The sequence below is a fragment of the Passer domesticus genome, chromosome Z, assembly GCF_036417665.1.
Source record: "Passer domesticus isolate bPasDom1 chromosome Z, bPasDom1.hap1, whole genome shotgun sequence".
Lineage (NCBI taxonomy): Eukaryota > Metazoa > Chordata > Aves > Passeriformes > Passeridae > Passer > Passer domesticus.
This window is the reverse complement of record NC_087512.1, coordinates 80,916,477-80,940,946: the sequence shown is the minus strand read 5'-3', so window position 1 is coordinate 80,940,946 and position 24,470 is coordinate 80,916,477. Positions and strand designations below refer to the sequence as shown.

General features: G+C 46.2%; 1 protein-coding gene across 6 annotated transcripts in view; it reads left to right on the top strand.

Annotated features, from left to right (window-relative positions):
* The first annotated feature begins 1,794 nt into the window (after positions 1 to 1,794).
* Positions 1,795 to 24,470, top strand: part of VCAN (versican) — a 99,201-nt gene continuing 76,525 nt past the window's right edge. The window contains exons 1-3 of one of the 6 annotated variants that reach the window (XM_064405735.1): positions 1,795 to 2,121; positions 9,976 to 10,051; positions 14,772 to 15,143. In XM_064405735.1, coding sequence (XP_064261805.1) covers positions 9,982 to 10,051; positions 14,772 to 15,143 — 442 coding nt within the window. In that variant the 5' untranslated portion in view covers positions 1,795 to 2,121; positions 9,976 to 9,981. Of the gene's footprint in view, positions 2,122 to 4,280; positions 4,326 to 8,383; positions 8,520 to 9,975; positions 10,052 to 14,771; positions 15,144 to 24,470 lie in introns of those variants that run through there. The other 5 variants (XM_064405734.1, XM_064405738.1, XM_064405739.1 and 2 more) reach the window with 5 other exon arrangements.

Sequence of the window (24,470 nt, the reverse complement as noted above, 5' to 3'; positions counted from 1 at the left end):
GGAGGGTTTGTCTGCAGCCCGGGAAGGCTGAGATTGTGTGGGGAGAGGGAGCAGTGCCCTCCCCGTGTGTCTCACCCAGCCCCCTTACATCTGGGGGGGCAGAAGAGGCTTGTTTGAACCCGTGTGGGAGAGATTCAACGTCAGTATCCTCCTTTCATCACACCACTGTGCAGAGGAAGTGTGCGCTGCCTCAGCAGCGACACTGGTGAGGCAGGCAAGGCCACCAAAAACAGGAACTGCCAAGCCTCTGTGTGAATTTGCATCAAACACCCTCAAAAAAAACAACACGTGCCCACAACTGTTTACAGTGCCTGTTTGAAAACAGAGTGTTGTGTTTCCATCAACCCTTCTGACGCACGATTTCAAGGATTCAGAAAGTTTCAAGGACTGAGAAACCTCGTCCCAGCGTGGGGCAGGTCCGGCGTGTTTAGGTGTGGCAGCGCAGCATGCAGGGGCTGAGCCAGGCACGAGGAACTGGGGGCACTGGTGCTGCTGGGAGGTGACGCTGGTGGGAGAGAAGCCTCTCTTGGACATCCCAAGTAAGCAACTGTGTATTTGCTCCGTGCAAGGAGGGAAAACAAACAAGCTCTGCAAGCTGAGATAAGGTTTTCAGCCGGCGCTCCAGCTCCGCTCGCCCAGGCCACAGCTCACACAAAGCTGATCTGGCTTAAGCCTCCAGGTCTCCGTTTCTCCCTGCTTGGCTGTCATCTCTTCCACCTCCCGCCCCTCCAACTTGGCACCAGCTCTTGTCTTTGGAAACAAGGGCTTTGGGCTTGTCTGAAATCCTCTGTCAGCGTAACTCTGGGGACACAGCAGCTGGAACAGTAACAGCGAGAGGAGCTGAAGGAAAACTCCTTCTGCCTCTTCCCAGTGCTTGTACCTGGGGCTGCCAAAAACGTGCCCAGAGCAGTGCAATCAGACACACCTATTTCTCCAGGCTTTTCTTTTCTGGCTCCAGCTTTACACCTTCCTGGAGGAGGGGGACTTCTGGCATCTGCTTCTCTGGGAGGGAGCACGCCAGAGGAGCTGCTCTTGCCAGCATTTTGTGCTTGGTGAGGGTGCCTTAAAGGTCTCCCACATCCTGGGATAGGTACATTTTGGGATGGGGCTGCCTGGAGAGCACACCAGACCCTTTATTAACTGGTGAACATCCCTTGTAAAAGGGTGGTTTAGAGTTCCACTTATGACTTCATCTCTGAGAGGTTTGGACAGCAAATGCAGAGTCTAATCTTAAAAAAAAAAAAAAAAAAAGGCAGAAAAGGGAAAAAAAAGAAAAAGAAAGTGGCTGGAGATGCATGGGTGGAGAAGCTTGGCTCGGGCGGCTGCCGATGTGAGGCTGCCTGTGAATTGGCATCGGCGGGGGAAGTTTGGAACCAGCACCGATTTATTCTTTCATTGCAACCTCCGCTGAGACTGGGGAGGCAAAAGGGGGAAAAAAGGCATTTCGGTCCCAGTCACTTTCCCCATTTCAACCGGCCTCGGGAGCCAGGGGTGGAGGAGGTCCCTGCATTCTCTTCCCGGTTAATTGTCTAATTGGGGAACAATGCGCCTCTCGCACCCGCCTGCCCCTCTGCGGAGGGCTCCGGGCGAGCTCGCAGGGACCCGTCCCGCCGCACCGGGCTGCGGGTCCCCGCTCCGGGTCTGGGGGCCGCAGGGAGCCCCGAGGGGGCGGCCGGGGGCGGGGGGGCCCCGCTCGGCGGAGGCAGGCGCTGGGGGCTCTCCTGCGCCCAGCAGCTGCGGGAGCTTTGGAAATTGCAAGGAGGCTCTCGCAGAGCTTGTGAACCCTCCTCTCCCCGAGCCAGCGCCCCTCCTTCTGCAGCGCTGACGGTACAACGATATAATAATGATGGGTGGCTGAGGCTCGCATTTGAACTTGCAGGCTTCGCTGCCTTTGCCCACAGCTCGGTCCCGGCTCCGCCGCTCCGAGTCAGGTGCTCGCCGGCGGGAAGCGAGCGAAGGAGGGGACACGGAGCTCCGGCACAAGGGGACAGCCCGGAACCACCGGCTCCTTCCAGCACTAACGAGGGGATTTACTCTTTCATGCGGCCACTGGGATCTCTGGACTAGCCCAGCCACCACGTTGTGATTTTTTGCTATCTCTGCAATACGCTACCTTTTAAGGTAACTATAACTGTTTTATTGCGGGTTGGTTTGTAGTGATTTTTTTTTTTTTAATTCCCCTCCTTTTTTTTTCTGTGATATGACTGCCAGCAAACACCTAGTCTAAGATTTAAAACAATTGTTTCACTGCTTGCACCAACAAAGAGTTTGAACTGCAAATCTTAAGCGGGAGGGAGTAGCGATGATTGGTGAATTTAAACAACCTGGGGTAAGTTCAACGACACGCGGGGGAAGAGGAGAAGGAGGGATGCTCGGGCACCCACCAAAAAAGAAAAAAAAAAGAGAGAGAAGAAAAAAAAAACCGGTGCAAAGAGGAGAACAAAGAAAACTAGGGAATAGAAGACTTTGGGGTGGGAGCCCCGACAAGGGTGCTCGGTGCTGGTGGTTTGGATGGCTGGGAAGGCAGAGCCGCACCTTGGCGTGCGGCGGGGCTCCGCAGGGAGACCGGAGGACGCTGCTCCTCACGGGTGTGAAGTACACAAAGCGCCCGTGTGTGGCAGGAGCGACGCGAGCGGACCTTTCCCCCCGGCCACCAGTTTTCTAGCGCTGGGAAAAGCGTGAGCTCTGTGTCCTCCACTCCTGTGTGCTCCCCATATCCCCCTTTTTTTTTTTTTTTTTTTTTTTTTTTTCCCCTCCAATCCCTTCCCCTGATGTTCCTGGAAAGCTGCTCGCAGGGCAGAGCAGCTCTGAGGTGCTCAGCATCTCTCCGGAGGAGCCGGAGAGCAGCGTGCCCCGAACCACATTTTCTCTGCGGGAAAGGGGGGCAGTGGGTGAGGAGGAGGAGGATCGCAAGGTCAGTGGAGCAAAACGCCCCCTCATACACCCACGTCCACTTTCTGGGGCACGGGCTGTGCCTTCCCCCGCTCCGCTGCCAGGGCTTTCGCCTTTGTGTCACAAAGGAAAAGTGAGAGCGCGGTGGAGGGCGAGCGGCGAGTTCCGACGGCGGGAAGGAGCGGGGGCGTGTGTGGGGACGGCAGCGGGGCCGCGGGCAGCCTCGGCCGGGCCCGTCCCCACACAAAGGGGCGGCGGGCAGCGGGCGGGGGCCGGCCCCTCATTGTCCCCCTGGTCACGTCCTCCCGGCCACCCCCTTTCCCTCCCTCACTGCACCGGCTCTCGGGATTAAGCCCCCATTGCTTCTTCTTCTTCTTTTAAATTTTTTAATTTTTTTTTTCTTTTTTTCTTCTCCCTTCTTATCACCCGCTTCCCTCGGTTTTTCTCCCTTTCCCCCATTCCCTTCCTTCCTCCTTTTTCTTCATCTCCTTTCTCTTTCCTCCCCTCTCCCCCACCTTCCTTTTCCTTTCCCCCCTTTTCTTCTCTCTTTACCCGCTTTTCCTCTTTTCCCGTCTTTTTACTTCCTCCCCCCTCCTCTTTCTTCCTCTTCCCTACCCGTTTTTGCCTCCCTTTTTGCCCTGTCCCTCCCTTTTTCCTCCCTTCCTTTTTTTTTTTTCCTTTTCCCTCCCTTTTCCCCCTTTCCTTCCCCTTTCCCCCCTTTTTCTCCTCCTCCCTCCACCTTCCCCTCCCCTTTTCTTTCCCTTTTTTTTTTTTGGTTGAGGCGTGAGCGTCGAAACGCGGTGAAAAAAAAAAGGCAACCAAAAAACCAAAACCCCCCAAAAAACAGAAACCAAACCAAAAACCCATCCCGGGTGGCTTCAGGGATTGCCTTTATTTCCGTGCCTTTTAAAAAATTTAATCCTTTTCTCTTCTTTTTTGGCCTCTCGGTCTGAGCGAAAAGGGGAAGTTTCCTCCCCCACACGGAGCGAGCCCGGGACGGGGCGGGCGCGGTCCCGCGCTGCCGGGGCGGGGGGAGGCTGTGCCAGGGCTGGCCTTTGGGGGAATCTCCGTGTCCGCCGGGGGTCACGGGGGTGGAGTGCCGGTTTTGGGGCGGCGGGCTCGGCACCGTGTTGGTCCCGCGGGCTCGGTCCCGGTTCGGGGTCGTGGGCCCGGTGCTGGCCCGGGGGCGCGGCCGCTGTCGAGGAACGGGGCGGGCGCGGCGGCCCCGCGGCGCCCCCGGGCGGCGAGCGGCGGCATGGCGGCTCCCGCGGCCGCCGGTTTCCCGCCAGAGGGCTCCGGGCCCGTCAGCGTGAGGGGGGAAAAAAGGCCAAACCCCACAAACCACCGCCGTAATAAAATAATTTAAAACACGCAACACCCCCTCGATGAGAGCCGCTGTCGCCGCTGTTCCTCGCACTCCCCATCCTAGCCATGTGAGTCTTCTGCACAAGAAGTGGGTACAGAGGAGGCAGAGCACGGAGCAGCTCTGCTGGCAGCAAAGGCTGGCACAGCTGCCATTGCTCAGCCGGGCAGGAGAAGCTTTGGGCTGAGCTCAGGGCGGCCTTGCAGGGCCTGCAGGGGCTGCAGGGAAGATGGACACAGACAATTGCCAAGGGCTGCAGGGACAGCACCCAGGGAATGGCTGCCAGGGCCAGAGGGCAGGGCTGGCTGGCATCTTGGCAATGGGAATTGTTCCCTGGCAGGGTGGGCAGGGCTGGCACAGGGTGCCCAGAGCAGCTGGGGCTGCCCCTGGATCCCTGGCAGTGCCCAAGGCCAGGCTGGACACTGGGGCTGGAGCAGCCTGGCACAGGGGAAGGTGTCCCTGACATGGCTGGGGTGGCACTGGGTGATAATTAAGGCCTCTTCCAGCCCAAACCAGTCTGTGATTCTGTGGCACAGGAGCAGGCAGTGCCCGATGGGCAGTGCTGGACAGCACGGTGTGACTGGCACGTTTCCTTCTCTAGGCATCCCTCAGTGCCTGGGCTTGAGGTGGCACCAGGGCTGTGGGGATGGCAGAGCGAGCTGAGGGCACCCACAGCCACCCTTGTGCCCAGCAGCAGCACTGGGCTGAAGAACCCCTCTTGGAGCCCACAGGGCTGCCGTGGTGCCAAAACCCACAATGGCAGTGCGGGGTACCATAGTGACACCTTCAGATTGTTTCCACCTCTTGCTCCCTTCAGCAGTGCAGGTGCTTGAGAGAGTTGGGCACCAGAGATCCTCAGCTGGAATCAAGCCTGGCAGAGGTCAGTGTGGCTGGGCAATGCTCTCAGGCACGGGGTAGGATTGTCAGAGTATCCTGTGCAGGGCTAGCAGCTGGACTTGCTGATCCCTGCGTGTCCAGCTTGGGACATTCCATGTTTCTGGAAGGCAGGAGTGACAAGGTGGAGCTGGGATGATGCAGAAGGAGCAGGGTGTGCTCGCTGCTCCTCCACGGGCTGCCTCTGGCACTTTGCCACTGTGTCTCTGCGTGGCTGTCCCAGAGCCTGGAGCTGCTCCTGGCAGACAAGCACAGAGCTGTGAGGGATGTCCCGAGGCAGCAGAACACGCTGTGCTCTGGTCACTGCTCCTGTCTGTGCTCCAGCCTGGAAGATTTTCCCCCCACAGCTGCGGGAGGTGATGAGGAAGAGGTGATGCAGACACCCCAAAAACCTCCAAGGCCTTGGGGGGGGGAGGCCTTTCCAAGGGATTACGGGCCAAGCAAGGGCTTGGTGAGCTGGATGCAGGCTGATGTGCCATGTGTCGGCACAGTGTGCTAATTAATCACGTGGCAGGGAGGCGGTGGGGCTGGCAAAGTTAATTAGGCAGTGCTGATGGTGAGGTGGATGGGTGGCAGCAATTAACAGATCAAAGGACTGCAGAAGTAAAGCAAAGTGCAGAATGTGTGCCTTTGAGGAGGGATGGTACCTGTGAAGCTTTCAGAGCCTGGAAGGTAGCAAGGGATGTGCTGTGACTGGGACTGGTGATTTCCTCCTTTTTGGGGTTCCATTGGAAACTGTAATTTACTGTTTTACTACCCATTAGAATGAGCAGCCTTCCTTCTCTTCTCTAGTGCCTTGTTCTGTTTGGTCCCACCCTCTTTTTTTTTTTTTTTTTCCTTCTTTTAATCTTTTATGTCATTCTGACTGTCACTCTGAGGGTCAGATGAGCAGAGGCTGCTTTGTACGTGTTTAAGGAACACATCCAGATTTCACAATGCAGCTGTAGAGCATGTGCAGAACCAATCTCAGTGTGACCTGAGAAGTTGTAGGTTTTACAGACATTGCTACCTCTATGAAAATGACTAATATGGCAAATTCCTCATTGTCTCAGCTTCAGAGAAACCAGGAGTATTTTTGGATTGTAAGCTTTAGTCTCTTCCACACCAGAACAATTTGCTTTCTGAACCTGAAGTTTTAAACAGAAAGGGAGACATGATGTTCTCTCATCTGGTTAAATTAAAATAGCATTGGTGTGAGATCAAGCTTACAGTGCAAACTAAACACAAGCTGGAATTTGGTCAGAACTTACTGCTCCTATGAGTTTTTGCTGTATTGAGGGAAGGTAGCAGTGCCTGCAAAAATAGGAGAGTTCTCTCTTTCCCCACAGGGAGAACCCCAACTGCTAATTTTTAAAGAAGTGAAGCTTGCCCAGGAGTTTTGCATCTGTTGGTTAAAAGATGCTGCACTCAGGGCTGCATCCCATTTAGAAATGTAACACGAATTCCTACTGTAGATCCATCCGCCTGTAGTAGCTCCTAATGAAATGGATCAGCCCAGTTGGAAACCAGCCAAGCAGGCAGCCCAAGTTTGGTCACGTCAAGTGAGGTACTTTTTTAGCAGAAGGTGGAAATTAAACACTTACTCAAGTCTTGCAGCTTGAGTTGGCAAGATTTGCTCGCTGTGTTATGGATTTCTTTTACTATAGGTGTAGTGACACCAAGGGGGAAAAAAAAGATCTTGTGGAAAAAGGTAGAGTTAGATGGATTTTGGCTAATTGCAGTGGAGTTAGGGGCAGTACAGCAGCCAGACAGCAGACTTCTGTGAGCTGTAGGGTGCAGAAATGGTAAACACAAACGTGTTTTGGAGCAGGGATTAGCTCTGGGGACTACAGGAGAGCACAGTCCTCTGCAATCACATCCAAGAGCCTGGAAATGTGGGTGGGAATTGGGGCAAGGTGTAAGCAGAAACCTCTGTGGGTCCTGAGGAGGATTTTTGGCACTGGGTCTGCAGAGCTCTGTCTCCTCCTGAGCCAGGCTGCCCTGTGGGGCTGAGCAAGGTGCTGCTGCTATGGTCTGCTTGTTTGGAGAGGGTGGCAGGGGTAATTGCACATTTAATTCTGGCAGCTTGAGTGGAGCACCACTGGGCAACACTTGGGAACCCACCAAAGCCTGGAGCATAAAACCAACCCTCAGGTGTGGAGGGTTGTGTGGGAGTCACACTCCTGACCCTTAGGGCTGAAAATCAGACCATTCTCCCCAGGGTTTTCATTGCTTGAGTGAGCATTTCAGGATAAAGATTTATAAAAAGTCAGGAGGTGGTTTTCTGAGAGTCAGGTAGGGATTTTTGGTGAATGTGTCATATTAAGCTTTGTGCTCAAACAGTGCAGTTTTTTTGAGCTATCCAAGCCCTTGGTACAGCAGGTGTAATCCCTGCCCTACTCCTTAAAAGGCTAGGAGCCATCACATCCGGGAATGTTCTCTTCTGTTCCCATGGATACGTTGAAAATTGCCCTTCCACAGTTGCCTTTCTGTTTTCATCTGTCCCTGTGGGTGTGTGTGTTTTGTTTGGTGACTGGAAGCGTAGCAGCAGGGTTTGTGTTCTTACCAAACATGGAAGCACTTGTGTTATGACAGCAATTGCAGTGAACTTCCAAGGGCAACATGCTTCCACTGACACGTGCCAGGCACCCAGGTACGCCAGGTCAGAGCCAGGGAAGTGGGCCAGGTGCAAAATGCAACCAGCTCTGTTTAGGTGCAACACCCCCGTTGTCGGGAAAAAGAAAATACTTTGTTCATTCCCTTGTCAGGTTCCTTTGATTCCCTTGGTTCTGGTCCCAAAAGGCAAGGTTGCCTTCAGGGGAAGGAGGGAGATAAAACTTACGGGTAAACATGGGGAGCTGAACTTGTAAACATTCTGTTCTGGACCTTGGCTTCGCTGTGGATGCAGCCAGTGTGTGACGCAGGGGAGCACATGTGGGCAGAACATCTCAGAAGGTCTGGAGCCACTCAGCTCTCACAGGGGCCAGAACTTTGTCTGGCAGGCAGGTCCTTCACTCAGCACCTTGGAAGGTGGAGAATTCTTCCAGTCAGTCTTCTTTTCATGCTCTCCTCAGAGCTCTTGTGTTACCAAAGGAGCTTCATTGCAGTGGTTTTGGTTCTTGAGGCTTCCAGCATTCTTGGGATACAAGGGTTGCTTCAAGGTCCTTCTGCACATCTGTAGGCTCAGGCTGACATCACATTTCCTTTTAATTGTTGGGTAATAATGAGGATCATTTAAGTGTTTATCTAAGCAAGCATGTGACTGTATTCCAGAGCGAATCCATTGCATTCAGAGGTCTGGGGTGTCTGCAGCTCTGATCTTGTGCAACCTCCTCACTCATAACAGCCTTCTACAGAGAGTTTGCACCAGGGCACAGTATGGAATTTTAAAGTTAGCTAATAAATAGTCACCTCTGTTTTCTTCACGTGCAGCTTGGCTTGTGTAAATGTAGGAAGAGATAAAAGTCTGAGTGGTTTTGGGTGGAGGTGTTAGGGTCTTCCTAAGAAGTTTTATGGCATCTAGGGCTTAAATTGAATGAAGTCCTGGTTCCAGTTTGGGACTCAGTTGTGAAAAGTGAAAATTCCATGAAGTTCATGTTGCAAAATAAGTGATATCACACTCCACACTCAGCTGTCCTGAATGGCTGCAGCAGAGATGGGGCGTCCTTGGCAGCGCGCAGCCCACTCTGTGGAAAGCAGCTGCATTTCTCCCTCCACGCCCAGGGAATAGGTTGTAGCACATGTTTCCCTGTGCAACCAGCTGGCTCGGGCCATCCATGTAGAGGGAATGAAGGGCTCTGGGGTTTTCAGCCCTGTTGGGTGGGAATTCTTCGCTTGCCTCACTGGAAAGGCTTGGTTGGAGATGTTTTGCGTCTTTCCCGTGCTGCTCAGACGTTACAGGATGTGTGCCAGTTCACACAGACTCCTGTGGAGTTTGGGCTGCAGCTGTGAGCTGTGCAGAGAGCTGTCCTGAGGTTGAACACGTCACCAGGAGTTTTCTGAAGTTGCCTCTCTGTGTGTCTTTGCTGTCACGTTCAGTGCAGCCTGTGGAGTTTTTAACAGTGGAAATTTCAAATTGTACACGTATGGAGTGCAGGTTCCATGGTTATAACACAGGTACATATCTATTAAATCTCTCCTTCACTGATCCTTAAGGCAGTTCAACTGCAAGCTCTATTGAACAGGAGAAAAACGGTCAGCTTGGTTACTTGCCCTGGTGAAGAGCTCAGGCAGCAGATTTTGCAGCAATATCAGGAAAATACTGTTATTGAAAAAAAAGGTAGTGATAAAAATTTGTCAGCGTTTTGACAAACTGCTGCTGAAGGTAATTTATTATGTTGGGGTGTTCATAGCACATATATGTAACTGTATGGATGAGGGACTATTTGTAAACCCTTTGTAGTCATTGGTGTTTTTGTGTCTTGCAATGCTTTTGTAGCTTTGGGGATATTTACAGGTTCAGCATGTGTAACTATGAACGGAAATGAAAACTGAGAAATAATGTTGTGAACATGCAATTTATTATTGTGTATGTATGAAACATGTGAAGAACTTTTCCAGCTGTTGGAAGGTGGAGCCTGTAGAGGAAAGTGAGAGACAAACCCAAAGGGAACTGACATGTCAGAGAATCACTCAGATCTCAACAACCTGAAACCCATTACAGATCTGTATTCCATGGAGGGTCATGGTCATTATAACAACTCTCTACCATAAATTGCTAAATGAAGATGCCTTGAAAGCAGGAAGGACTGCTTCTGACACCAGTGGCAAATACTGATGTGCTAAGTTACATTTGCTAAGGACACAGTGCAATACTAACCACTTACTCTTTTGTTCTTCATTTCTAGGTCAAGATGTTGTTAAGTATAAAAAGTATCTTATGGATGTACTCTACGTTAGTTATAACATATATGCTACCTAAAGGTAAGTCTTCTGTACACAGAACATTTCATTAAAATGAATTTAGTGATCTAATTGGTAGGGCATTTCACAGGACTGAGGAAACAGCCCAAACTTGGGAAACTATCTTTGTCCCTGCAATGCTGCACCATGTCACCAATTTTATTTCTGTGTCTTCCTCAAGGCAATAATGATTTATTTCTTTTGTGCTTGGGCTGCCATGAGCTAAGCTGGGGCAGATCCCTTGGCTGCTGGGGTCTTTAGCAAAGAGGTGTTAGAGCAGCTGCAGGTTTGGGTGGAAAGGAAGGAGCCCTTACTACCTCTCTTGGTGATTGCATGCCAAGACTGAAGTATGTATCCATGTGTGGTTGCCCTGGTTATTTGAAAGTTTGGGTCATGTCTTCAGTATGGAAAATATCCCAACAGCTGCTGCAAGCTGAAAAAATTGGGAAAGCAGGTTTGCCAAGTCTCAAAGGAAGATTTTTTAAAATTTTCTTTCCCTCTTATTTCCAGGTACTCCTCAAACTGATTTTAGCCTTTGGGAAAATCGCATTTACTACCTTTTTTTTTTTTCCCACCTATCTGGAACACTATTGCTAGTAACATGTTTAGGTAGTCTTAATGATAATGACAAGGACTGGTTCATTAGTGGAACCAATTTAAAAAAAAAGGATAATAGATTTAGATTAGCTATGAGGAGGGAAGGTCTGGATCAAACCACAGACCTGACTCACTGCCTTGCACAAATGCAGAATTCAGGGATACAGGGATTGAGAGGGCAGCACTCTTAAGTGCGAGGAGTTGCATGGATCATTGGAGTTATAGAGTGTGGGATGGCATCTTTACATGTCCTCTCACTTACTCCACCTTTTATTGCACCATAAATGGCTCATTTATCTCCAGAGAGGAATTTTTGGTACTCGGGAGATTTTTATGAATGTCTCATTCTTTCGAATGTAGATCAGGCTCTGACCCATCCTTATTTGTCCAAATTTTTTCAAAGACATTCAGAAAGACCCTGATGTTGAACAAAAAAAGTAAACTTACGAAGTTCACATTGTTCACATTTAAGTCAGGGGCCATTCTTTTGGCCTACAGACTACTAACCATTTTCAAACTATGGCCATGGTGAGGAGGACAAGGATGAAAACATTTTCGTTTTTCATGAATTGATCTACTTCATGATCCCAAAGAATCTGTGGGATCAACTCATGTCCTTATCTTTTGTAGAAAAGACAGTTGGTGCAATAATATTTTTAAGAATGAGTGTTGGAAGACTACACACAATCTTTATAAGTACAGCTTTTATTTAAAAATACTCTAAAAATGCTGTATCTCAGCATTCTGAAAGATAGACATTTTCTTTTTCAATCCTTAGTTTGGATTTAAAATTAAATCTTTTGTGACACACCAATTCCCAAGTTATCACTGTTGTGGTTTACAAGCTGGGCTTTGTGGTTATAATCAACACTGGAGTTTTTCCTACCTGTTTTGGGTAGGAAACACATTTGTGGTGTTGAGCTCTGCAGCTGAGATTTACATTTGCCTGGCTCCTTGTGAGTGTCTTGTAGACTATAAAATTAATTCTTCATCACTCCATATGTCCTTCTCTTATTCTGCTTGCTCAGACCACAAACCACCTAGTAAAGGACTCAGGTTGTTGTTGGGTCTCAGTCCATTACCTTTCAGTGTTTCCTACAAGTTTCACTCATTTTAATTCATTATCTTCACTAAAAGAGTGGTTGATAATGGGAAAGCTTCTCCTAGGCTCAGTGCTAGCAGCTAGATTGACAAAACACACAATTTCAGTGATCCTTTCTATTTCTGCTGCTAGACAGGGCAATATACCATATGTCTCAGCAGGTTGTTGATGAACTGAAAAATGAGATGCAACATTTTTCTTTTTTTTTTTTTTTTCCCCTCATAAATTTAGCTAAAAATAAATAGAATATTTTATTCTTTAAGCATGTGGGATTTGTCTGCATAGTCACTAGCAACATTCTGTTCAGCTGAACTCAGTTATGTGGCAAATTCACTCCTCTAAGCAGTGCCACACCATGCAGGGCACTCTTTTCTTCAGACTCCTTGTCCACTGCAGACCTCTTGGCCTGGTCATTGTGGTTAATGTCATACAGAAGGGCAGAATTCTGCCCTTTTAAAAAATTATCTAGACTTCTGCTTTAAGGATTTTGTACACATTTGCCACAGAACAAGTGTACACATTTTGGAGAAAGAGACTTTGTTCTCAAGCAAGAATTCCTTTCTTCCCACCTCAAAAGGAAGACATCCAGCTGTCTTCCTTTGAAAACATCCCATTGATAGGGGCTGACATGGAATATGAGCTTAGCAAAAATGCTAAAGGGGATAAAAAAAGGGTTATATGGATTAATATGAGATACTGATAGCTTCTGCATTGGTCAGTAAATTCTGCTACACTAGCTAATTTGTTGTGCTGCAAGAAATCAAGCTTTTTGGACCTGTGCAGGAACATCACTTAATCTTGTATTTCAGATATTATGTCAGCCAAATATTGTCTTTTTCTGTAGGAAAAAACTTCCTCCTCCTCCTTTCTACTTCTCCTCTTCCTTTCCTTCTTCTTGTCTTCTCTTTCTTCCCTCACCTCGCCACAACAAAGTTTTTTATAAAGTGTGGTATAATGCTTTCTAAAGTTGGGCAGAACTGCAGCTCCACAGAATCTCCTGCTCTGGGAAGTAGCACAGTTTAAGCTGGATCTAGTTTTCATATCAGGATGAACTGTGTTGTTTGCCAAGGCTTCCAGCTGGCTGATGTGAAGACACAAATTTTAAAGGGAGGAAATTTCCTCGGGGTTCAGCGCTGATATTCCAGATCACTCTTAATCATAAAGAGTGTTCTTACAAAGTTTTTTAAAGTTCTGTCAGTCAGTATAATTATAATTTAGTCATTCTTCAATTAAGAAGAAAGTTCCTGTAAGGTGTATAGATGACGAGAGATCATAATAAATTCTAAATATTTTGAAACTGATTTTAATCTCCCACCTGTGCAATTTGGCAGTAATTCCATCACAACTGATAGAACTCAGAATTCATTCTATTTCTTTATCTCTAACCACTGTAGCTCTGTGAAGTTTCAACAAAATAAAGGTGATATAAAAGATCTCTGGTTTCATCAGCTTTGATACCATCATTTTGACTCTATTTGAATTGTGTGAACAAGGAATTCTAGTTGGTAGGTATGGATGAAAAGGACCCAAGAACTTAATTCAGAATTCTGTGTCTTCTCTGTCAGCCTATTTTTCTCTTTTTCTGGCTAGTACTTTATTATTAAAATGCTTGGGCATTAAGCTGATGACTCTTGTATTGAACCTGTTTAGATAATACCATTAAGACTTTGTTCTGTGGAAAATCATCTGCCTATTAAAAACAATCAGGTTAATGAGCAACTTTTGTTCTTCCTTCCACTTTCCTTTTTTCCCGTTTCCTTTTTCTGTTTCCTTTCTTCTTTTCTTCTTTTTTTTTTCTTTTTCTCCCTCCTCTTTTTTCTCTTCCCTTTTTGCTTCTCTTTAATTCTCTCCCTCTACTCACCCTTCCATCTTACCCTCCAATCTTCTACTCTTTATGGAGAGATCATACTTTTTATCATAGATAAACAGATAATTTTCATATGCTGGTGTTTCTTGTTTCATGTATCATTCTGTTGATGGCTATTATTAAGTTATTATGTTTTTAAACTTTATAAATCCCAGCTCCCTTCAAGATAATGACGACCATGCTCTACCTTTCAAAAATGTTAGAGAGGACTGTGAAAGAGGTAAAATACTGGCTGTTGAGCATCAGCTTTTAATCTTCATTGAGCCATTGCGTGTGATGAAATAACATCACATAAAAAAGGCAAATCCATCAGAAACCCTCTCTTCAGTCACAGTGTGCAGCTTGGATGAACAGTAGTCAATTTCCCCCTCAGGATATTGTCAGATGGAAGGATTTCACTCTGAAATATTTGCAGCTGGAGATGACATAAAAAATGATAAAAGTCCTGATCATGTCAAGTCTGAGCCAAGTAGGGACTTTCTGCCTGCTTTACTTCTTCCTTTGCTTTTACATCCTGAAATATTTCATTTCTGGGATGTGTTAAAGGCCCGGAGGCTACAAGGAAACAGCTTTGAAAGAGTGGCTATTTGGGAGACTCTCACTGGAAAGGCTTTTGTTTCAGCACGTGTGCAATAAAAAGATTTAACCCCTGAGAGAAGAGTGGGGTCAGGGGTGACAGGGGTGCAAAGCCATGGGCTGTGTTTCCCTCTGAGGACAGGAACAGCTGCCATCAGGAGAGGCAAGGTGTGAACTCCAGCAGCTCCCCTGCACTCAGGGTTTTGGCCAGTGAGGTAGCTCATAATTTTTCACTCAGAGTGGTCTTCCTCCTGTGAATTTAAGAAATAGCTCTTACAGTTCATCTGTCACCTAAAATTTCAGACCAGCTCCCAAAGGTTAATTACTTGGTGACCATAACAAATGGAGAAAATAAGTCAGAATGAAAGTTTTCCAAAGAGAAACGTCCCCCATCATCAGCCTAAGATGTACCAAGATTGATACAAACTGTTTTTCAGCTTGTACTCCCTAGTCCTGTTAGAAATCAAGTAAGGTTCATGGATTTTAGTATTTGGATTAGTGAATCGTTAATTAACAATGAAATATATCTGTTTCTGATTTTGCTGTTACACTAACGTGATTTCTCCTTGCTCTCTCCTCGCTCTCTCCCCTTTTTCTAGTTAAAGCAGAGAAAAAAACCCTGGTCAAGGGATCTCTCTCTGGAACTTCAGTCCTGCCATGCTTCTTCTCAACCACACCCACCATATCCTCCAGCTACGCCGCCGAGTACCTCCGGATCAAATGGTCCAAGGTGGAACTGGACAAAAGCGGCAAGGACGCCAAGGAAACCACGGTCCTGGTGGCCCAAAACGGCAACATCAAAATAGGCCAGAGCTACAAGGACAGGGTGTCTGTCCCCAGCCACTCCGAGGAGAGCGGGGACGCCTCGCTGACCTTCTCCAAGCTGCGCGCCAGCGACGCCGGGGTCTATCGCTGCGACGTCATGTACGGGGTGGAGGACACGCAGGGCATCGTCTCTCTGGCTGTTGAGGGTAAGGATTTGTCTCTGTGGTTCCTAGCCAGCAGTGGTTCCAGCTGAAGCAGCGAAACTTGGGTGATTAGCACAAAACCAGAGAGGATTTACAGCGGTAAATCTTTAGTGGTGCGCCCTTTGAGTGGGGTGAAAAGAGGCAGCTTATGATGGAAAGGATGAAAATTTAGGAGCCGAAGGCCAACCACCACTGAAGCTGTGGTTGGCCTATCTTGATGTCCCAAACTATGCCACCAAAAGTGGGAGCCGCTCTTTCTGGGAAAGGATCATCAAGCATGAAGATGTTTTTCTTTTCGCCCAGTAATAAATTTTGGATGGGCGAAAGAAAAACTCATCTGTGAGAAGCTGCAAGAAAAGAAGTAGGGGAGGTGTTTGCTAAATGTGGAGCAGGCAGTGATAACAGTTTGCTTGCCATCTCTGTTAGGAAATAGTCTCCAAAATTGTAAGAGGGAGAAGTCTATGTGTTGAGAGAGAGAAGAGGCAGGAGTTTCAGAAGAGTTCAGGTTGGAGAAGACATCTAAGATTATCAAGACCAAGCATTAACCCAGCACTGCCATGTTCACTACTAACCCAGGTCCCCAAATGCCACATTCATGCATTTTTGGAACTCTCTTAGGGCTGATGACGTCCCTACTTCCCTGGGAAGTGTATTTCAATGTCTGATCACCCTTTCAGTGAAGTTCATAAATTCCTGCTGTGCCCACCCTGAGCCTGCCCTGGCCCAGCCTGAGGCCGTTCCCTCTGCTCCTGTCCCTGTTCCTGGGAGCACAGCCCGACCCCCCGGCTGTCCCCTCCTGGCAGGAGCTGTGCAGAGCCACAAGGGCCCCCCTGAGCCTCCTTTGCTCCAGGCTCAGCCCCTTCCCAGCTCCCTCAGCCTCTCTTGGGGGCTCCAGCCTCTCAATTTGTTGCTGTGGGTGTCCCAGAGCTGCCCCTGGGATCTGAGATGCTCCCTCAGCAGGGCCAGCACAGGGACAGTCACTGCCCCGTGGCTGGCACAGCCCAGGGGCCACTGGCTCTTGGCCACCTGGGCACCCCTGGGCTCTGTCCCAGCCTCTCTGCTCCAGCCTGGAGTGCTCCATGAGTTTAAGCAAAGCCAAAGAGTGAGTGGCCAAAGCAGGATGTGATCTGTGGGTGTTTCTGCCCTTGGAACCTGCTCGTGGATGGTGGCACAGAGGCTGCTCCGGTGCCCGTCGGGCTGGCACTGAGCCTGACCCAACAGGCTGTGCTGAAAGGCAGGGCATTAACCCAGGCTCTGTGCCAAGCACAGGCACGTTCTGGACCCAGGCTTCTGCCTGTGCTTAGAACAGCACTGAGCTGTGTGGATGGATCTCCTCATAGGAGCCTTGCTTTGGGCCCTGCCTTGCTCACCCCTTTGCAGCTCGGTGTTTTTTGGCAGTTCAGTATTTACTCAGGTGAATGAATCCCAAAACAAACATTAATATCTGCTGCTGGAAATCATGGCTTTGTCTAGGGCTTTTTTGGTGAGCTTAATACTGTATTGTTCTTCCAATCTGCCTAACCTAATGTGAACAGTCTGTTGGCGTTGATTCAACAGAAGGATTTGAAGGTGTGGCCTTAACTTGGAAATGCAATAAATCAGTGTAGCCATTAATGTCTGCATAACTTCATAAACTGTTAGGTCCTAATGACAAAAGCAAAAGAAATCCTGGTTTGAACATTACTTTTCATAACGAGTGTACCTGGCATTCCTTACCCCTTTTCAAGTGTTCCCTTGACTACATATCTATATCCAGGAGCTGCAGATGTTTATGACAATAAAATATCAGATGATTTATGGTGATACTGTAGCTTTTGTAGTTGCTGCTCCTGCAAAAACACTGCAAAGTGTTGATCTGATTAGATTTATGATTTTACCTCAGTGAAAACTTCACAGGCTCCATTTACTTTCTGCAACTGTTCTTTTCCATGACTGCTTTAATGTCAGAATTTCAGGAGAGGAAAAAAGCTAAGTCTTGATCCAAGTGGAAAATTGGTTTGGTAGACTGTCATTTGTGCCATCCATTCTCAGTTTTCTCCATTATGTAAACAAATGGCATTTATTAGACTCATAAGAACTTCATGTGAATGTTGCTGCTCAAATCTTCTGCTCTATTCTTTATGGTTTCTTGTGATTTCAGCTTTTGTTAATAAACCAAAAAAATCCCATTAGTCCCAAACACAAATTATCTCTGCTGTTTCTTTTTGAACCTGCACCCCAGAGTGACACCACTTAAGGAGACTGTTCTCCCACTTTGTTCATCCTGTCCTGATTGGGGTGCAGGGAGATATTTCCATGTTAACTGAGCTGATTCCAGAGCTGAGGGATAGCCTGGTTCAGCACTGCGCTTTGGTCAGCTCTCCTGGGTGGAGCTGGGGCTGCTGAAGCTCTGGTAAAATTATCACCAGTTTTTTTATTCTTCTCATTTTATGCTCAAATTAAGTAGGCCAAAACTTTTTGGGAGAGTTCTAGTGAAGCAGGTGTAATTTCACTTTTGCCATTATGATAAATTTACGGTTTGATATTTTTTTATGCTTCTTTGGGTATTTTTAAACCAATTCAGGACTTTTGTTCTAGGTATTTTCAGGGTCTCTATTTGTTTTATGGACATTACCTAATTTTAAACTTTCAAACAAAAAAGCATAATGCAGCATCAATGAAGCCAGGAAGATAAGATTAGACAGCTGGCCTGCTTGTTTTTCAAATTAACCTTTGTAGTGTAATAGATAGCTGGGAAAGATAACTTGAATAAAATTACTGTAATTGCCATTTCTCTCCTTTAGGTATGCTGGGAATACAAAACTGCTATTCAACACACTGTGCATCAAATGTGAATGTATTTTACCAGTGATGGAATGTATTGTGAACAAAAAGTGGGATTTCTGAGAGAGGAAAATTTTCTCAGTAGCATACAGATTTCCCCAGGTTAAACTGAATAGTGAATATTCGTCATTGAAAGTAGAACTTCTAATGCCTAATTATTTCTTTTGGCTGGGTCTCAAGCCCAAGACTGTACAAAAGTTGTAACTGTGAACCTATTTTTTTTTTTTCTGTTTAGCTATCACAACAGACAAATTTGATAACTTGTGTACAAATATCCAGTTAATTTGCTATTTTAGATGCCAAATGAACTTCTGAAGTCAGATTCATATGTTATTAGCAACAAACTGTTCAGACAAAAGATCTGGCTGTCCCAGAGTCGTATTCCAATGAAAGTAGCTGATATCAAAGAGCAAACTGAAACACTCAACCCTGTTGCTGTCAGAGACACGTCACCCGTGGAATTACCCACACAGAGACTTTTGTTATTCTATGCTGAACAATATGGCTTTGGTTTTTCCCATTTGTTTTTTGAATGTCTGTAGATTTTCATTATCCATGGGTGGACTCCTGGTTAAGCCATGACTTAAGACATGGATATCTTAGTTATCCTTCATGGGAAGACACGTTTCATCACACACATTGCCTTTGTCTCTGCAGTGCATATTTCTGCTGCATCATTTTTTGACAGGTGAAAGTTTTCTAAACAATGACAGGATCTTGGGAATTGATGTAATTCTCTGGCCTTCCTGTGCCTTGGTTATAGGAATTAACGATGCCAGCTACTTGGGTATCAGCAGCTGCTTATATTTGGAAATAGATGATCTTTAAGGTTCCTTCCATCCCAAACCACTTCATGATTCTGTCTCAGAGACACCATCAAGACACTGTGAGTTCACATGGGATGTTTCATCTGCTGAGCAGTTCTTGGCTGTGTGTGCATCAAACAGAGATCAAATATTTTGATCTGAGTATCTGTTTAAATGTCTCATCTTAGATCAAAAAACCTGAATTGTCTCTTTTAATTCTAGGGGAGTGAGCAGTTGTGTTCTGGCTGGGGTGGCTCTGTGTGCACAGCCCTGGGGATCTGGGGAAGTCACAGCTAAGTGTAGGAGGAGCATGGCACGTTGGGTTACTTGATCCAGTTTTCCTTTGGCATTGCAAATCTCCACGTTAGGTGCTGAGCCTTGTGCCCAAACCCAGGAGAGGACACCCATCCACAGGGGCCAGGTGCTCTCCACACTTCACCCCTGAGATCAGGGTTACTGTTTGGCATTTTGCACTTGGTGAGGGTGTAAGAGGGAGGAGGGAAACAATTTTAGCCCACGCAGGAAGTTTGGGGCAGGCAGGTGCCTGCCTTACTCATTATTCAGGCCTGAAGGGCTGTCCTTGGGGCAGGCAGCTCTGCAGGATCACTGGAGGGGCACTTTCCTCACACTGGATACCCCCTTTCCTGTTATTAGTCATGGAGAATGCTTTCCTGACACCCTGGTTGGTGCTATAATTACACTGACCTCCCAGACAGGGATAGTTTGTGTTCAAAATGGATCTAACAACATGGCAGTAAAACATGCTTCAGTTTCTCACAAGGACAGGAATGAAGAATCTTAGAATGTTTTGACTTGGAAGGCATCCACTAGGATCATCCAAGTCCAATCCTGGATATGCAGAACAAATAATTCATACTCATTTTCAGTTCCATGTGTTTTCTTCTCTGCCTGCTGTGCATGTTCCTCCAAAATTTTCCCTTTATCTCAGAAGCAACTCTTCCTTTGTAAGATTCTGTAATTTCATCTCTCTATAGTGTTTCTTGCTTTTCTACTAACCTTCCTTGCTGTTACTAAGCCCACAATTCAGCCTGCCTCACACTGGGAGTCCTTGGCCTCTCAGCTTTTGGATATTCCTGGGTGAGGTAAGCTCTCTGCATTAAATATCCCTGGTCACCAGTTAGGGAGATTTATAGATGACTCTTTTAGACTCAACTTGTAACCTTTAGGCAAAGCTACCTTGGGTGAGATGAATTCCAGGAAGGATTTTAAAAAAAGTATTGCTGCACGTCTCAGTGTCCACATTTATTCCTTCTCTCTAGTTGCAATGAAGCCCACTTTTATAAAATGCCTTTGAGCTACCTTGTAAAAATCTGACCTAGAAATGAAATGACACAGTACTTTTCCTTCTGGAACATTTCTGAATATTCAGTGAAATACTTGTTCTGTGTGGTGCTATGGTATTGGGCAATTAAGAGGAACATGTATCACCCAATGTATCCAATATTAAGAAGTCAGAACAAACCACTCATTTGAGCTGATTTTTGCTCTCCTCCTTGGAGATAATTGGATTTAAAGGGATCAAAGTGGCAAACGGGATCCTTCTGGTTTACTTACTCTTTTGTTATAGTTCCTCAGTGAATATTTTTCTGCCAAAAGTGAGAACACTTTATTCTTTTCTAACTGATATTTTGGGAATTCATTCTTTTCATGGGCCTCATTTTCTCAGTTTCTGTTTGATTCTACTGCAAATCTGAAAGACTTCTTTTTTTCCCCCCGATTTTTTTTTTGTGTATTTTCTTTTTAAAGCCTGTAAAGACAATCCCAGGCTTAAGATACTGATCTTTTTAATGGAAAGAAACAAGAATTAGGGAGGCAGAAGTAGAGGGGAATTCACATTTTCATTTTTATGCAAACTTGTCTTTCCTGCAAGCATTATAATGATAATAAATGAAAGTTGTTTCTGAGTGGGAACGCTGCCACTCAGAGATTGTGTGCTGACAACCTAATTGATCCATTCTCTCTGCAGCAGAAATCCCCTTCTTTATCTCTTAAGTAGGCATTTGAAGAGGTGCTTTTACCTAATCTTTCAGACTTACCTGTCTAGGAACCTTACCACCTCTTGATGTTGAACTTCCGTGTAAATTATCATGGGCTGCTGCATTTTCCAGCTGTTTTTTTACTCTCCTGCCTGATGGATCCTGGGGAATCTTCATGGTAAGGGAAGAGCACAGTTGGTATGGGCCATCAAAGGATGGCAAAGGGAAATTTATTTCTGAGTGGTAAAGACCCAGGGTCTACATGCAGGGCGTGCCAGGAAGAGGGAAGGAAATGTTCCGGCCAAGCTGCTGTCATGTTTGGGATGCATGGCAGCCTCTGGATGGACAGGCTGGGGTGGTCCTGGATGCAGGAGCTGTGGTGGGAGAGAAATAAAGGCTAAAACCACAGGTGAAGTTCAACACTGATAATTTCTCTCGTTATCTGGAGCTGTTAAAGGAGTCCCTGTGCCCTGTGAGGATGGGCACAGACATCCTGCGCCTGTGAGCTGGTGCCTGATCCTGCAGAGCCCTGGCAGGGCGAGGGGAAGGCACTTTCTCTCTCCACCCTGAGTGCCCTGAGGCGTTTGGCAAGGCGAGCCTCTGCTTCTCAGGTTGCCAAAGCCCAAGACAGGCGTCAGAAGATGGGTGGAAAGCCTAGAGAGAGAGACACAAACGAATTGTTCATGCAGAGAACTGAAAATGCTGCCGTGTTCCCTCCTTTCATACAGTGCTCAGCCCTGTAACCCGTGTTTTTGGGGCGTGTTTGTAATGTAAATTGCCTTCTGCATTGAGCCCAGGGAGGATGTGAGATGTGATCTGAAATGTGTGGTAGCTCTGGCGCTGGGCTGGTTATTTCAGGGGTCTGCACCACAGTGCCCAAGGTCTGAAGACAAAAATTAACAGGATAACAAGCGCTGCCACCACAATCTTTTCCCTTTAGGTGTTTGCTGTGTGAGGCAGCTTCAGGGTTTGTGCTGCCACATCCAGCACTGCATGAGGCAGCAGCGTGAGCTCACTAGTGAAAGTGAACTATAATGTATTAGCCATACCAGGAGCTAATAAACTAGCTTCCCCTGCAGTTCCGCAGGGTTCTGATGCATGATACACAATAAAGCTGCAACCCAAAGGGGTGTAACCACGGAACCAGGCTCTTACCCATGGAAAATCCTTGTTTGATTAAATGCTTCACATTTTTATTTTCTGGCCTCAGACATGAGATAAACGAGTAAAGACGTTCACCCTTGCTCTGACAGAAGTGAATTTTGGATGCTACAAATTGCTTTCCTGTGAGTGCTCTTTCTTGCTGCTGCTCCTTCCTGTAATTACACTGACTTTGTTTGCCAGATGTTCAGTGACAACATTATACCGCTGTAGTCTGTTTTCCAGTTGCTTTATTTGTTCCAAGGACAACTCCTTTCTTGCCTTTTCTTTCGGGGAGGAAATAGACAAAGGGCGGGGGGGGAAAAAAAATCCTTTACAAATGTTTTAAAGTGCAAAGACCGGGACAATGGGTTTTCCCCCTCTCTCTGTCTAACTGAAACAATGAAAGTCCTGCACTTTAATCTTCTTAGCCCCAGGGGTCTTCTAATTATTGCAGCTGTTGCACAGGCTTATGCATAGTGAGTCCTCCTTCCCATTCATCTCGGAGGCTCTTTCATGTCCATTAGCTCCTCGCTGGAAATGGAGGAGCCTCCAGCTCTGAGAATAGGTGAAGTTTACCTTGTGGATCAGGGCGAGGAGAACAAAGCATTCCCCGAGTTCCTTTCCAGGATTTACAAATGACCAAAGGCTCTTCTTTGCCTCGGCGAAATCCACTTTAAATTGGCTGGGGTTTTAACTCTTTGGTCCTGCCTCGTTCAGGTGTCACACCGCCTCTACCAGGAAGGAATGAGAGGTGAAATAGCTCGTTGTGGAAAATGAACTCATATGTTTAAGCAGCAGGAAGCTTTAAAAAAAATACAGCTTTAGAGATATATGTTGCCATCCCCTCTAAGGTAACAAACCTTTTGGTGGCTGCACTGAGAAACAGAAACTCCTGTGCTGAGTTTAAAGTCATATACTGTCACTTAAGCAACTTTGAAAAACAATTATAAAAAAGACAATTAATCCAAATTCACACAAAATACAATTCAATTAGGATTAAAACAACAAACTGAACTAACAAATTTCTTCATGTAATTGGACATTTATGACTCGGCATCAAATATGCTTTATTACAGAAATGTCAATGTTATAAAAAAGAGTTTTAAAATGTTTGTATATGTTAAAAAAATAACAGAGTAGCCAGATGCAGAGCTTGTGACTATTATTATGGGTTCACAGTTGTGAAACAGGGTAAATATTCTATCTGCTTCTGTTGGGAGCTCTGTAAAAGTTGCCCATTTTTAAATTTTAGGTCCAGAACACCAAGCAGGCCTCCTGAAGTCCTGTCTTTATTTACTACTGTGCTACTAATATAGCAATCCTCATTTATACCAGCAGGTGTTCTGCTCACAGTTTCAACCACTGCTACTAAATTCCAAATATATTAAAATCAATATTTTTATGCATACTGCATGCTAAATATAAATATATTATTTATATATATATATTTATATATATAAATAATATATAATATATTTATATTATCTGTATATCTCCAGATGATACTTTTTGTGATTTTGAGGTTTAAATGCTGATGTTGGCCAACTCTTTGTGCTGGGGTGTGAGGCTGTGGGGGACAGGGTGTCCCCCATCCCCACTCAAGCACTCCTTTGGCTCCCAGCACAGGATGAGGATGCCCTTTGGAAGCTGTCCCTGTTCCCTTCTTGTTCTTGAAATCTGCCCAGGAATTGTTTGGAACGGTGTTGTGGGGCCTGAGCCAAATAATGCAGTGAAATAACCTAACAATTTAACACCCTTAATGACTGAGTTTCAGGCACCTGGAAAGTTTAATGTAATGATACAAACACAGACATAATTTCCCGGGGTGTATTCTTCACTTGTCACTGTTGCCAAACAACACTTGGATCCATTTGGAGCTGAAATTACACTGTTGCTTGGAAGAAGCTGTTTGTGATGGGTTTTGTCAGTTCTGAAAGGCATTTTATGGGGATGCTGGTGGTCTGCAGGCTTCCAGTTAGAGGCTGCAGCTGGTGTGTGACTCCCTATTAAATGATGAAATATGGGGATTCCCAGCCTTTCCACTTTTTGTTTCTCTGCGAGTGGCTTTTGCTAAAAAAAAAAAATGATGGCTGATGGCTGAGTAGTTTTCACATAATATTTTCTGTATTAATTTCTTAGTGAATCACGACAAGAAGAAAAATGGCCATATGGAGATTTTTGATCACTGGCAAGACTTTGTCCTCATGAGAAAAGGATTTCTAAATACATTGGCAATTCTTGCATCAACAATTTGCTAAGTGACCTGTATTTCTGTTTGCTTCTGAGCTAGCAGATTTTCTTTATCTTTCAACAATACTCTAACAGCAAAGACTTGTAAAATTGGTTATTGCTACAATATTACCATTTTCCCAAACTATATTACAGTATGCTGTTTCCTCATCACGAAGTACTCCAGTAAAACCATCAGAGAAAAGGGACATTTAATGGTTTTGGGTCTTGTTTTGTTATGTTTTGTTTCCATTCTCTGCATGTTTTATGGTGTTGAAATGCTTCTGAGGGTTTTAGAGTGCAATTAGGTATTGCAAGGGATGTGCCTTTGA